Source organism: Emiliania huxleyi, assembly GCF_000372725.1.
Source record: "Emiliania huxleyi CCMP1516 unplaced genomic scaffold EMIHUscaffold_66, whole genome shotgun sequence".
Taxonomy (NCBI): Eukaryota; Haptophyta; order Isochrysidales; family Noelaerhabdaceae; genus Emiliania; species Emiliania huxleyi.
This window is the reverse complement of record NW_005197053.1, coordinates 544478-556902: the sequence shown is the minus strand read 5'-3', so window position 1 is coordinate 556902 and position 12425 is coordinate 544478. Positions and strand designations below refer to the sequence as shown.

Below are 12425 nucleotides of genomic sequence, written 5' to 3'. Positions count from 1 at the left end.
AGGATCCCACCTTCGACGGGGACGCCATCGGCACAGACAAAGACGGCCAGCCCTGGATTAGACGGGAGGCGCTGTCGCTCCGTAGACAAATAGACGAGCACGGGAACGGGCTCGGCCTCGCGCTCCTAGACTGGCCGAATCACGTTCGTGCTCTCCAGACCCACGCGCTACTATCCTACCTCGACGCCTCGCAGGCGCCCTGGAAGCTAGTACTCGATCAGTGGTTCGCCCGCTCTCACCTTCGTAGGGGCGCAGTACTCGCCGCTGTGCAAGAATGCGACCTGTGTCGGCCCCGCACAGAGGGGGCGCCGCTTCATCTCCCCTCCTTCTGGGTATCGGAGGGCCGGACTGAGGCGTCGAGGGCCCCGCTCTTTCCTTCGCATAGCGGCCACTCTTCGGATCGCTGGTCGAGCGACCCGGGGGATGCCCCGCGCGCCTGACCCAGGCGCGAAAACGAATCTGCGAGGCGTGGCCGCTCACGCGGCCCGATGGGGAGGAACGGGGCGAGCCCCCTCCAACCCACCCGCGCTAGGTCTCGGGTTTGACGCATGGGGTCACTCCCGCGAAACTCGGGAACTAGCCGGGGCAGTCGGAGAAGGGGCAACTCCGTGCACTGACGGTCGGCCGCCAGAAAACACGCCTGCGTGGATCGCGTCACACCAATCCTCGCTACCCAACGCGGCCAAAGGATATCCACCTCGAGAACCTCGAGAGGGCAGCGTGACTCGAGATTTGAGATTGAGACTGAAGGAGGCACGCTCGGCTTGCAATGCTTTGCGCCGCCGACACCGTCCATCTCGCCGCCGGCCTGAGGCGGTTCTCCACGAAGCTGTGGCCGCTCGAGAGTGAGGACGAGATCGTCGCGCTTCTCCTCGGCATGGCCCGCTACCCAGTCGACACACCCGACCGCGCAGAGCTCATCGCTGCCGACATGCAAACAAAGCACGCGTCCACGACCATCAACGTCCTCGTCAGCAGCATCGAGAGCGAGGCGGGCATCAGCGCTCTCGTGGATCTTCTCGACCGCAAGCGCTTCCATGAGCAGGAGAAATCCACGCCGCTCCACCTGGTCCCGCAGATTGAGTTCTGCGCCGTCTGCGCTTTGCAAGGGCAGAAGGTGTGCCTTGTGGTCAGCGACGAGCCCGTCCATCCGACCGTATACTGCACGCACGGGCGCTTTGGCGGGCTCCTCTACTGCAAGCGCTGCCCACATTGCCGCGCCAAGCACAACCTCTCATACGCCGAGGAGTCCTCGGCTGGCTCAGGGCAAGCAGGTGCCGTATGACGGCGCGATGGATCAGACTCGCAAGTACGTCCAGCTGTCGCGAGACATCATCTTTGAGGGCGAGATGCTGTGGCGCCTCGACACGCAGATGCTCCACTCGCACACCGGCTTTGAGCCGTACGCCAAGGAGTGGACGACCTTTGCCGACGAGCCGCCGCAGCTGGTCGAGCCTTTGCGGATAGCGCTGTCCCACGCCTGGCTCGCGTGGACGCTCCTCCGCTGGCGCGACGAGCTCCAACTACCCAAGGAGCCGCTGAGCTTTGCGTCGCCCACCCACCTCGACGAGACCTTGCTAGACTACACCATGCGTCGCGACCCAAAGACCGGCCGCTTCGACGCTGACTCGCTCATCGTTCGCTTCACCGACAAGTGGGGAAGGGAGCACGAGCTCGTCTGCCTCGAGCCCAAGGACGGCGGTCGAACCTGCTTGTGCTACATCATTGACGGACACATGAAATGCCGGAGGCTGATCTGCGAGAACAGGCGATTCGAGCCGTGAATCAGGGAAGTGTCGCGGACTCGTCTCAACAAGCGTCCATGTTTCTGTAGGAACGCTCGAGTCGTCCACCTCGGTGCACTAGCCACCTACTGGTAGCCCCGCCCCTATACAGTATTCCGGTTTGCAATGTCCTCGTTCCTGTTTGCAATATCCTCGTTCGCGGCATCGGCTAAAGCCTCTGACTCATCTGCGTAGACCGCGCGCGCAGCGCGCTCCGTGTTTGCAGACCGCCCTGGCGGACTCGTTTACACTTCCAAGCTCAGGCCAGGCGCCGCAGGCCATAAAGAGGAGCGCAGATTAAAATGGCGCCGCAGGCTCCCCGGGCCCCAAATCTCAATCTCAAATCTCAATCTCAAATCTCAGACCCAATCTCCCGGGCCCCAAATCTCAATCTCAAATCTCAATCTCAAATCTCAGACCTCAGACCTCAATCTTCCTGCAGGTCAAACCCACCCAGCCCTTCTAGAAGCTTCGAGGCTCTTATCAGTATTCACACCGCAAATCTCCAAATCTCAGCTCTCAAATCTCTAGGTTGGAAGGCCGTCCAAATCTTCAGTCTCAAATCTTGGATCTCGAGCAAACTCGACCGCAGATTCCTTTTGGTGTGCGAAATCTCATTCTCCAAGTCTCTGGTCTCTAATCTCAAAGTATCCCACCGGAGGCCGAGTGACTGAGGTCTCAAGTCTCAAATCTCTGGTCTCAAATCTCTGGGTAGCACTGTAGACCCGAGTGGAGTCTTTCAAATCTTTAAGCTCTCAATCTCTAAAAAAGACTAGAGATTTCCATTACCCCGCACTGCAAACCCAGCGTGAGGAGTGGGGGAGCTGGGACAGGGCGTGTACGCCTCTGATCTGTCATGGTCTAGTGGCCGATACGCGATAGGATCCTCCCTTGGGCAACGATGGCGGGTCGGGAGAGGCCCGACTTCATAGCCCGCCACTTACTGCCAGCCCCTCTGACTGCCCAGGGTCTCACCACGATGCCGCCCGAGTTCATCGCGCCACACGACCCCCCCCCCCCCCTGCGAACAGGTGCATCGGCTGTTGAGGTTGCACCAGCCACTATACGCCGCGCGATACGACCTCGGCGCGCTGTGCGCTTCTCGCCGCAATTCAGACCCTTTTGAGCCCGCCACGCCCTACACGGCGAGCCCAGACCAGTTCTTTCGAGAGTGGGAGCGGCGGCAGCAGCTAGAGGCGTCCGGACGCGACAGCATGGGCGACCCTCTGAACGGACTTGTGCGTCAGAGCTCCCGCCACCTCTACACAGCGTCGCACTAAGGACGGCGTGCTGTGTCTCACGCACGTGACTTAACACTTCAGGATAAATAGGTAGGTTGAAAGAAAGAAAACGCTACGGAGAGGCCAGACCGGCCGGGAAGGGAGGAGACGATATCGGTCCAATGCGTGAGCCGCCGTGGCTCTGGGCCCCGGCCCCGCCGGCCCCGCCGCGCGCCCCTGCGCGTGTGTGTGTGAGTGACTGAGTGTCGTCGGCGGGGTTCCAATGGTGAAGGCGCAAGTACGCACACGCGCACGGGGAAGAATAATAAAAGCAGAGACACTGGACTGGCGATCAACCGCATCAAGCAAGAATTTAAACAAAACAACAAGCAAGAATAAAGAACCAGAACTAACCACAAATGCAGTGCAGCACCACCAAGCGAGAAAGAAGAGGAGCGAGATCCTGGGGGGGTGGCTGCCACGAAGAAAACAGGCCCGTTGCTCATCGCACTACCACCCTTGGCAGCACAAAGCCGCGCCAGATGTCCGTCAGCTCTGGAGCCGCTCCCTCGCGGCCATCCAAACGCTCCTCGTCCCAAGCGATCAGGTAGCCCAGCCGCATCACCTCAACGCGCGCTTGCGGGCCGGCGCGGGGAAGAGCGAGTGGCTAGCCGGCGACCACGGCGCCGCTGCCCGCCGGATCAGCGCCGCCGCCTCGCCCTCGCCGCCCGCGGCGCGCCGCAGCGGCGTCGGCTCGCCCTCGTGCAGGCTTGCGCCGCTGCGCAGGAGGGAGGTGGCACGGGCGGCGGTGAGGGTCTCAAGGTGCGCGAGCGGCGTCCAGCCGCGGCTGGCGACCAGCCAGGCGGCGAGGTCGGCGTGGCCGCGGCGGTTTGCCGCCTCCTCGGGCGTGCCGAAGGGCGTAGCGGCGCGGGAGGCGCCGTAGGAGGAGAGCAGCTTGGCGACCTCGAGGTGGCCATTCTTGCATGCCATGAACAGCGGCGTGGCGCCTTGCTCATCGGCCTGGTCGATCGCAGCGCCAGCCTCGAGGAGCAGCCGAACGCACTCGAGGTGGCCGTTCTGGCACGCCATGAACAGCGGCGTGGGGCCGTTGTCGCGGGCTTGGTTGACCGCCGCGCCAACCTCGAGAAGCAGCCGGGCGATCTCGGGGTGGCCCTTCTCGCTCGCGATGAGTAGCGGTGTGACGCCATTCTGCTCGGCTTGGCTTACCGCCGCGCCAGCCTCGAGGAGCAGCCGGGCGCACTCGCCGTGGCCGTTCTGGCACGCGATGATCAGCGGCGTGGCGCCGTCGTTGCGGGCTTGGCTTGCCGCTGCGCCAGCCTCGAGGAGCAGCCGGGCGATCTCGAGGTGGCCTTTCTCGCTCGCGATGTACAAAGGCGTGGCGCCGTCGCTTCTGGCATGGCTTACCGCTGCGCCAGCGTCGCGCAGCAGCCGGGCGCACTCGAGGTGGCCGTTCTGGCACGCGACGTAGAGCGGCGTGGCGCCGTTCTGCTTGGCTTGGTTGACCGCCGCGCCAGCCTCGAGGAGCAGCCGAACGCACTCGAGCTGGCCCTGCTGGCACGCGAAGAACAGCGGCGTGGTGCCGTCATCCTTGGCTTGGCTGACCGCCGCGCCGGCGCCGAGGAGCAGCCGGACGCACTCGACGCTGCCATGCTTGCATGCGATGTACAGCGGCGTGAAGCCGCCGTCCTTGGCTTGGTTGACCGCCGCGCCAGCCTCGAGAAGCAGCTGGGCGCACTCGAGCTGGCCGTTCTGGCACGCGACGTACAGCGGCGCGGTGCCGTTATTCTTGGCTTGGTTGATCGCCGCGCGGGCGCCGAGAAGCAGCTGGATGCACTCGAGGTGGCCCTTTTGGCACGCGACGTACAGCGGCGTGGCGCCGTTCTCCTTGGCTTGGTTGATCGCCGCGCCAGCCTCGAGGAGCAGGCGGGCGCACTCAATCTGCCCCTCCTGGCACGCGATGTACAGCGCGGGAGCGCCGCCGCCATTCGTCGCCCCGACGCTCGCGCCGCCCTCGAGCAGCAGCCGCACCGCCTCGGCCTGCCCGTGACGAGCGGCCCAGGTGAGCAGCGTGTCCTGCTTCTCGGTGTCGTGCCGCGCGTCGAGCTGGGCCGCGAGCGACGTGCCGCGCGTCCGCCGCCTGGAGAGGAAGGCGCGCAGCCAGGCCAGGTCGCCCCGAGCCAGGTCGGCGAGGCGGGTTGGGAGGATGGCGTCGCGCATGCCGCCATAGAAGAATTCTTGAAGATTGGCACGGGCAGTCCTCCACCGCCGTGGCGTGGCAGACGGTGAAAAAATCCGCGCCATAACAACTGTCTATGCGCGCGCTCCGCCCCCGGCCGCTGCCGCCGCGAATGCGCGCGGCGGCCGCGCGCTTGGTGCCGACGTCGACCGGCTGCTCTCGCGGCGCCGAGGCGTGCCGCTTTGGTCACGTCTCGCGCGCTGCGAGGTGTCTTTTGGCATGCTGGCGCTTGGCAAAGACGCCAGCAAGCTCGCCTTGCTTGCCTGCGGCCGCGGGCGTGCGGGTGGGCCCGCCAGGCTCGGCGAAGCTCGGCGCGGGTCTTCGAGCTCGCCGCCGGCGGCGAGCCAGCATAGCTCGTCGCTCGACGGGAGCCTGTCCGGTACGCTCTGGGCATGCTGTACAGCATCGCCAACTCTCTGGGAGGGTCTACAGGGCCAGGGCGGGCCGGCTCGGGCGCGATTGCGCGCTCAATACTACCACGACTACCTGCTCTCGAACCGGGCCGCCGACGGCGGGCTTGTGCGGCGCGCCGCTCGACGGCAGGCTGCTCCTCACCCTTCCGACAGCATCTGCTGTCTCGCTTCTCTCGCTGCGACCGCATCCGGGGGCCTGCGCCGACCTCCTCGCTTCGCCAGCGCTGCCTATGACTGCGGCACGCACGTCGGCTCGCCGCCCGCGTCGCCCGCGGCGGGCCCGCATAGCGCGCCGCTCGTCGGGGGAGTGCCAAGGAGGTTGAGGAGTACAGGCTGCCTCGCTCAGACCGCCGCCGACGCGGCGCGGGGCCGCTGTCGGCGCTGCTGCCGAGCGCAAACACAGGCGAAGCAAGGGCGCGACTGCGTGGTTAAATTTAATCATTCATCTTGGGCAACCTCGAGTGATATGAGTTCGAGTAATATGAGTTGACCTCCCCACGCCCTCGCGCATGCCGTTGGGATTACGCAAGGCAAATCGAGTCCGGACTGCGCGCCTGCATCTCGAGGAGCGCCTGGTGGTACCCGAAGGACCACAGCAGCGGCCCGAGCGGGTCGCCCTGCTGGCAACCCTCGCGCGACGCACTTCGTACGCTACGAGGAGATACAATTAGGCAAGGCAGCTGCGCAGGTGATGGTCCTGTTTGCAGAGAGGGGAGTCAAGGAAGGCCAAGAAATCACATGGTCATATGGGGACTCATACAGGAGCCACCGCAAGGAGATGGGATACAGGGCGGGGACCAGGGCGGATCCGAACGCAATAACACCCCAGCAAGCGCGGACGGCATTCGCGAGATACTGCAAAAAGATAGACGTGACGAAGGAGGAGCTAGCGTGGAACTTTGGATGCATATCGGCAAGCCAAAATAACGAGCAGGAGGCTGTCCTGGTGCGTGAGCTAATCCTAAGCAACAATAAGCGACTGTACCACGGAGCACAGAGCGCAGCAGACAGGACGGCGGCGACGGCGGACATGGCAGAGACGAGTGTGAAACAAAGGGCGGCGGGCATGGAGGGCGGTAGCGACGGGGATGGAGACGGTGACGGTGGCGAGGGAGAGGAAGGGGGTCCATTAACACCAGACAGCGAGAGGGGCAGGGAGGAAAGGGGGAGAGAGGAAGCCAACGCGACGTGCGCAGAGGATGAGGATATAAACTGGGACGACGCAGCGGAGGGGATAGGCGAGGGAATCGAGGGACCGGAGGGCTTTCGCGACAGCGACGATGACGACGAAGAAAGGGGAGGGGACGGAGGGGCGACACGCAGGAGGAGCGAAATCGCTAACGGCCCGAGCAGAGAGGGCGACGGCGGGGCACGAGGGAACAACGGAGACGCTACCGATGACGCGAACCGAGGCACGGACGCCGGCGGGGACGGGGAGGGCGACAGCGACGTCGAGGTTGACGCAACCGTATCGAGAGCGCCACCCAAAAAGGGGCGGACAGCCATGGAGGTCACCGAATGGAGGGCGAACGGCACGATGCGAAAAGGCAGGGCGAGGCGGATGGAGAAAGAAGTGCCGCCAGGGCCATGGTGGAGGGGAGGGACGGGAGGACGAAAGAAGGGCGAGGAGGACGAGCGGCCCGCACAGACCGCGAGCAGACAGCGCCTGCTGGCCATTTCGAGACATTCGCCAAGAACGCTAGCTACATGGGAGGGCTTCGTGAAGGATGGATTGAAAAACATTCGAACAAAGAAGAGGCGACGGGAGGAACCGGCGGAGGATGCAGTGACGTGAGACACACACACACACACACACACACACACACACACACACACACACACACACACACGACACACACACACACACACACACACACACACACACACACACACACCGCTCACCCACGCGCACTGGGCCTTGCACTTTGAATGCCGTGGGGCTCCTGTCGTCAGACGTGGAGACGCGAGGGTTGCCCCCCCTTGCCCCACCACCTCGTGTGTGTGGAGAAGTTTACCTTACCTTACCTTAGCTTTAACAAGCGACACGCGCAAAAGAGCATACGCCAAAACCCCCCCTGCAGAGCGCGGCAAAGTCAAACGAACCGCTGACCGAACCAGGCGTCATCGATGATAGCCGATCCGCATGACCGGCGCAGCACATAGCGCTGCGCCGCGCGCGAACGGCCTCCTACTCCGTCTCGCGCCCAATGGCGAAGCCCAAGACGCAGTGGCCAAAGTCGAGCGCCGCGATGCCGTTCTCGGCTCCGGCCGAGTCGAGGTGGTACCGCTCGTGGATCTCGTAGATCGAGAGGATGAGGAGCGCCGCCCGCGCGCGGGCCGGCGCGGGGAAGAGCGAGTGGCTAGCCGGCGACCACGGCGCCGCTGCCCGCCGAACCAGCGCCGCCGCCTCGCCCTCGCCGCCCGCGGCGCGCCGCAACGGCGTCGGCTCGCCCTCGTGCAGGCTTGCGCCGCGGCGCAGGAGGGAGGTGGCGCGAACGGCGGTGAGGGTCTCAAGGTGCGCGAGCGGCGTCCAGCCGCGGCTGGCGACCAGCCAGGCGGCGAGGTCGGCGTGGCCGCGGCGGTTTGCGACCACCTCGGGCGTGCCGAAGGGCGTAGCGGCGCGGGAGGCGCCATAGGAGGAGAGGAGCTTGGCGACCTCGAGGTGGCCGTTGAAGCATGCCATGAACAGCGGCGTGGCACCGTTCTGCTTGGCCTGGTCGATCGCCGCGCCAGCCTCGAGAAGCAGCCGAACGCACTCGAGCTGGCCCTCCTGGCTCGCTATGAACAGCGGCGTGGTACCGCAGTTCATCGCTTGGTTGATGCCAGCTCCAGCGTCGCGCAGCAGCCGGGCGACCTCGAGGTGGCCCTCCTGGCACGCCGCGAACAGCGGCGTGGCGCCTTGCTCATCGGCCTGGTCGATCGCCGCGCCAGCCTCGAGAAGCAGCCGAACGCACTCGAGCTGGCCCTCTTGGCACGCCATGAACAGCGGCGTGGTACCGCAGTTCATCGCTTGGTTGATGCCAGCTCCAGCGTCGCGCAGCAGCCGGGCGACCTCGAGGTGGCCCTCCTGGCACGCCGCGAACAGCGGCGTGGCGCCTTGCTCATCGGCCTGGTCGATCGCCGCGCCAGCCTCGAGAAGCAGCCGAACGCACTCGAGCTGGCCCTCTTGGCACGCCATGAACAGCGGCGTGGTACCGCAGTTCATCGCTTGGTTGACCGCCGCGCCAGCGTCGCGCAGCAGCCGGGCGATCTCGAGGTGGCCCTTGTAGCACGCGACAATCAGCGGCAACCAGCCTTCAGCGTTTGCATGAGCCACCGCCGCGCCAGCCTCGAGGAGCAGGCGGGCGCACTCAATCTGCCCCTCCTGGCACGCGATGTACAGCGCGGGAGCGCCGCCGCCATTCGTCGCCCCGAAGCTCGCGCCGCCCTCGAGCAGCAGCCGCACCGCCTCGGCCTGCCCGTGACGAGCGGCCCAGGTGAGCAGCGTGTCCTGCTTCTCGGTGTCGTGCCGTGCGTCGAGCTGGGCCGCGAGCGACGTGCCGCGCGTCCGCCGCCTGGAGAGGAAGGCGCGCAGCCAGGCCAGGTCGCCCCGAGCCAGGTCGGCGAGGCGGGCTGGGCTGCCGGCGCCACTCATGTATGTACGCGTATGTCGCTATGCCCGCCAGAAAGAATTCAACAAAACTCTCTCGCTCAGCACACAGGTTCGACACAGGTACCAAAAGAGGCACAGCCTGCGACGGACCTTTAGAAGGCGCCGTCGTCCTCATGGAGGTGGGCACGATCGGGGGGACAGTCGCGTGCGAGCCCCGCAGAGGTGCGGGCGAGAGGGCGGCCCGAGCCCGAAAGGGCCCGCCCTCGGCGTTGCTCTACATGGTAACGGATAAGAAGAGAAACACCCCCGGACTGGGACGCCGGCAGTCGAGTCGGGACACGCTGTGGTTCAGACGTCCCCCCCCTCGACGCAGTCGAGTCACTGACATGAATAGGGAGGAGAAAAGTGTCCCCCACATATCACCACAGACGCAGCACAGGGGCTCCAATCCTGTCCCAGCCTGGGGGGCCTCGCTAGATCTCCAGTGGGGAGTGCGAGGGCTGGATCGACTGCAGTGTGGGTTGTGGACCGTCGGGATAGCGTGTGGCGTAGATGTTCTCCTGGAAGTAGAGAGGCCGATGTCTCTCGCCCTGCAGGAAGGAGAAACTCGGATGGTTGAGTGAAAACTCCTCCCTGCGGTATGTGCGCAGAACGGGGTGCGCTATGTGCAGCACGGTGTTGAGGGCTCGGGAGGGCAACGACGGCGGCGTTGCCGAGCTCGTACAGGGGCCTCAATCCTGTCCCTGATGGGGTGCGCCTCTCGCCGCGCGCGTAGCAGTCGGCGCGCGGGTAGCCTCAGAGATGCGCAGAGCGAGATGCGGTTATCGGCGAACCAAGCCCTGGGCTTGGATAGGGCGCGGCGTAGCCGCGGCGCAGTGGATAGCGTGAAGAGCCCACTCACTGTCGTGAGCAGACCGCCGCTACCACGTGCGAGCCCCGCAGAGGTGCGGGCGAGAGGGCGGCCCGAGCCCGAAAGGGCCCGCCCTCGGCGTTGCTCTACATGGTAACGGATAAGAAGAGAAACACCGGACTGGGACGCCGGCAGTCGAGTCGGGACACGCTGTGGTTCAGACGAGTCGAATCCGCGAGCACCGTAGTGCTCGCCGCCAGAAAGAAGAAAAACGACGCGCGCGGGAGGGTTTGTGGGCTGCGAGTCTGCGTGGGCAGTGGCGAGGTGAGCGGCAGCCTCTCCTCTCCTCCTCCTCTCCTCGCCTCTCCTCGCCTCGCCTCTCGTCTCCTCTCGTCTCGTTTCGTTTCGTCTCGTCTCCTCTCCTCTCCTCTCGTCACCACTCCTATCCCCTCGTCTCCCCTCGTCTCCTCTCTTCTCCTCTCCTCTCCTCTCCTCTCCTCTCCTCTCCTCTCCTCTCCTCTCCCTCTCCTCTCCTCTCCTCTCCTCTCTCCTCTCCTCTCCGCTCCTCTCCTCTCCTCCCCTCTTGTCTCCTCCCCTCTCCTCTCCTCTCCACTCCACTCCTCTCTTCTCTCCTCTTCTCTCCTGTCTCCTCCCCTCTCTCGAGTCGCGCGTAAGGGGGCCGGGGCGTGTGGTCCGGGCTCGGCCCTCGGGCGTCTCGGGGGGCACGGGGGAATCGCGTAAGCGAAATCCGAAAAGGCGGCGGATTCGTGTGTATATGCGTTGTGCGTCGACGGTGGCTACGGATCGGTTTTGAACTTTTGAACGACGCCTTTTGATCTAAAAGCTAGCATGCCCTCGCTCCGCGCGCCGAGTACACCGAGACTCGCCGGCCGCCCGCCACTCCCCCCTCCTCCCGCATGCTCAGCAACCAGCAGCTGCGCCAGCACACGACCATGCGATGACGGCGGCGAAGACGGCCGAGCCGGCTCAGTCGACGGCCTTGAAGGCCTGGATGAGCTCGGCGACAAAGTCCGCCGTGACGGGGTAGGACTCGGCGCCGAGCCGGTTCTGGAAAAAGTAGAGCATCGAGTTTTTGACGGGTCGCCAGTAGCGCTCGCCGTGGCCGGTGCGCTGGTGCTGCAGCCCCATCAGGTAGGCGTGCTCGCTCACCTTTGCAACCTCGTGGTGGCGCAAGAAGGGCTTTGCGCACGCAAACGCGCGCGCCAGGCTGCTGCTCATGTCCATCTCGGGGACGACCACCACGAAACAGAGCGGCTCGTCGCTCGCGCCCAGCAGCGCGCCCACGTGACGGAAGCAGGCCTAAGGGGAGGTGAGGTGCACTTCTCCACGCACACGAGGGTGGTGGGGCAAGGGGCCAGGCTAGCCCTCGCGACTCCACGTCTAGGCAGGCAGGAGCCCCACGGCATTCAAAGTGCAAGGCCCGGTGCGCGTGGGTGAGGGGTGTGTGTGTGTGTGTGTATGTGTGTGTGTGTGTGTGTGTGTGTGTGTGTGTGTGCGTGCGTGCGTGCGTGCGTGCGTGCGTGCGTGCGTGTGCGTGCAGGCCTGCACGCTTGACGTGTCGAAGGGCGGGTTCGCCTCGTAGCAGCCGCTGACGGGTCGGAAGGCGTAGAAGGAGCCGCTCGAGCCGAACCACTTGTCGGTGTCGTCAAAGACGGAGCCGAAGGTGGCGAGGCACCTAGGGCAGGGCGGGGGGCGAGAGAAGGTGGGAGACGGCGGGAGCAGGTGAGCGACGGCGGGAGGAGGCGGGGAGGGCACCGGTTGAGGGGCGAGGCGTAGCACTCGTGCGTGACGCCCCACCGCTCCTTCAGCAGCCTCATCATCGGGCGGGGGAGCGCCGCCTGGAAGGCCGACTTGTCCGCCGCGAGGGCCGAGTAGCGCGACACGAGCGCGAAGAGGCGGCAGTGCAGCAGCCTCATGTCGTGCCCGAAGCCCTCGTACGCGCCCCGCAGCTGGGAGTAGTGGCCGCTCCACAGCTCCACCTGCAGCTCGTCGTCGACGTACCTGCTCAGCAGTGTCGTCCTCCTTCTGAGTGGCCACGTCTCAACTCGCAGCTCCACCTGCAGCTCGTCGTCGACGTACCTGCTCAGCAGTGTCGTCCTCCTTCTGAGTGGCCACGTCTCAACTCGCAGCTCCACATCTCGACGCACCTAATCAGCGACGGAGGGAGTCACTCACCCAGTACCGAGGGATGAGCTCGCAGCACCGACGCACCGCTGCTGCGCGCTCGGCCCCACCTCGTGCGGCTCGTGCGGCCGCCACGCGATCCGCACCGTCTCCCCCTCCCCCGG

General features: G+C 65.3%; 3 protein-coding genes across 3 annotated transcripts; all 3 read right to left on the bottom strand.

Moving 5' to 3' along the window:
- Positions 1–6195: 6195 nt before the first annotated feature.
- EMIHUDRAFT_215784 (hypothetical protein) lies at positions 6196–7361 on the bottom strand (the record flags this gene model as incomplete). The annotated part of the gene is made up of 3 exons (XM_005762887.1): positions 6196–6291; positions 6413–6635; positions 7321–7361. 3 exons carry the CDS (start codon positions 7359–7361, stop codon positions 6196–6198), a joined length of 360 nt encoding a protein of 119 aa, XP_005762944.1.
- A 440-nt stretch (positions 7362–7801) lies between these two features.
- Positions 7802–8469, bottom strand: EMIHUDRAFT_358225 (hypothetical protein; the record flags this gene model as incomplete). Its single annotated transcript, XM_005762886.1, is given in 2 exon segments — positions 7802–7820; positions 7836–8469. Coding segments are annotated over 2 exon segments (447 nt in total), but the record flags the coding sequence as incomplete, so codon positions are not given.
- A 2463-nt stretch (positions 8470–10932) lies between these two features.
- On the bottom strand, positions 10933–12088 carry EMIHUDRAFT_437886 (hypothetical protein). Its single transcript, XM_005762885.1, has 3 exons — positions 11893–12088; positions 11680–11812; positions 10933–11436 (listed from the first exon to the last, which is right to left on the bottom strand). The coding sequence occupies exons 1-3, from the start codon at positions 12051–12053 to the stop codon at positions 11104–11106; spliced, it is 627 nt and encodes a 208-aa protein (XP_005762942.1). The 5' UTR covers positions 12054–12088; the 3' UTR covers positions 10933–11103.
- Between the last annotated feature and the right edge of the window lie 337 nt (positions 12089–12425).

Excerpts from the sequence above, each read along its gene's own strand:
- EMIHUDRAFT_437886 (XM_005762885.1), bottom strand. The coding sequence starts at position 12,053 with ATGAGGCTGCTGCACTGCCGCCTCTTCGCGCTCGTGTCGCGCTACTCG. Across the intron at positions 11,813-11,892 it reads TACGCCTCGCCCCTCAACCG|GTGCCTCGCCACCTTCGGCT; the intron begins GTGCCCTCCCCG and ends GCCCTGCCCTAG. Across the intron at positions 11,437-11,679 it reads TCGACACGTCAAGCGTGCAG|GCCTGCTTCCGTCACGTGGG; the intron begins GCCTGCACGCAC and ends ACCTCCCCTTAG.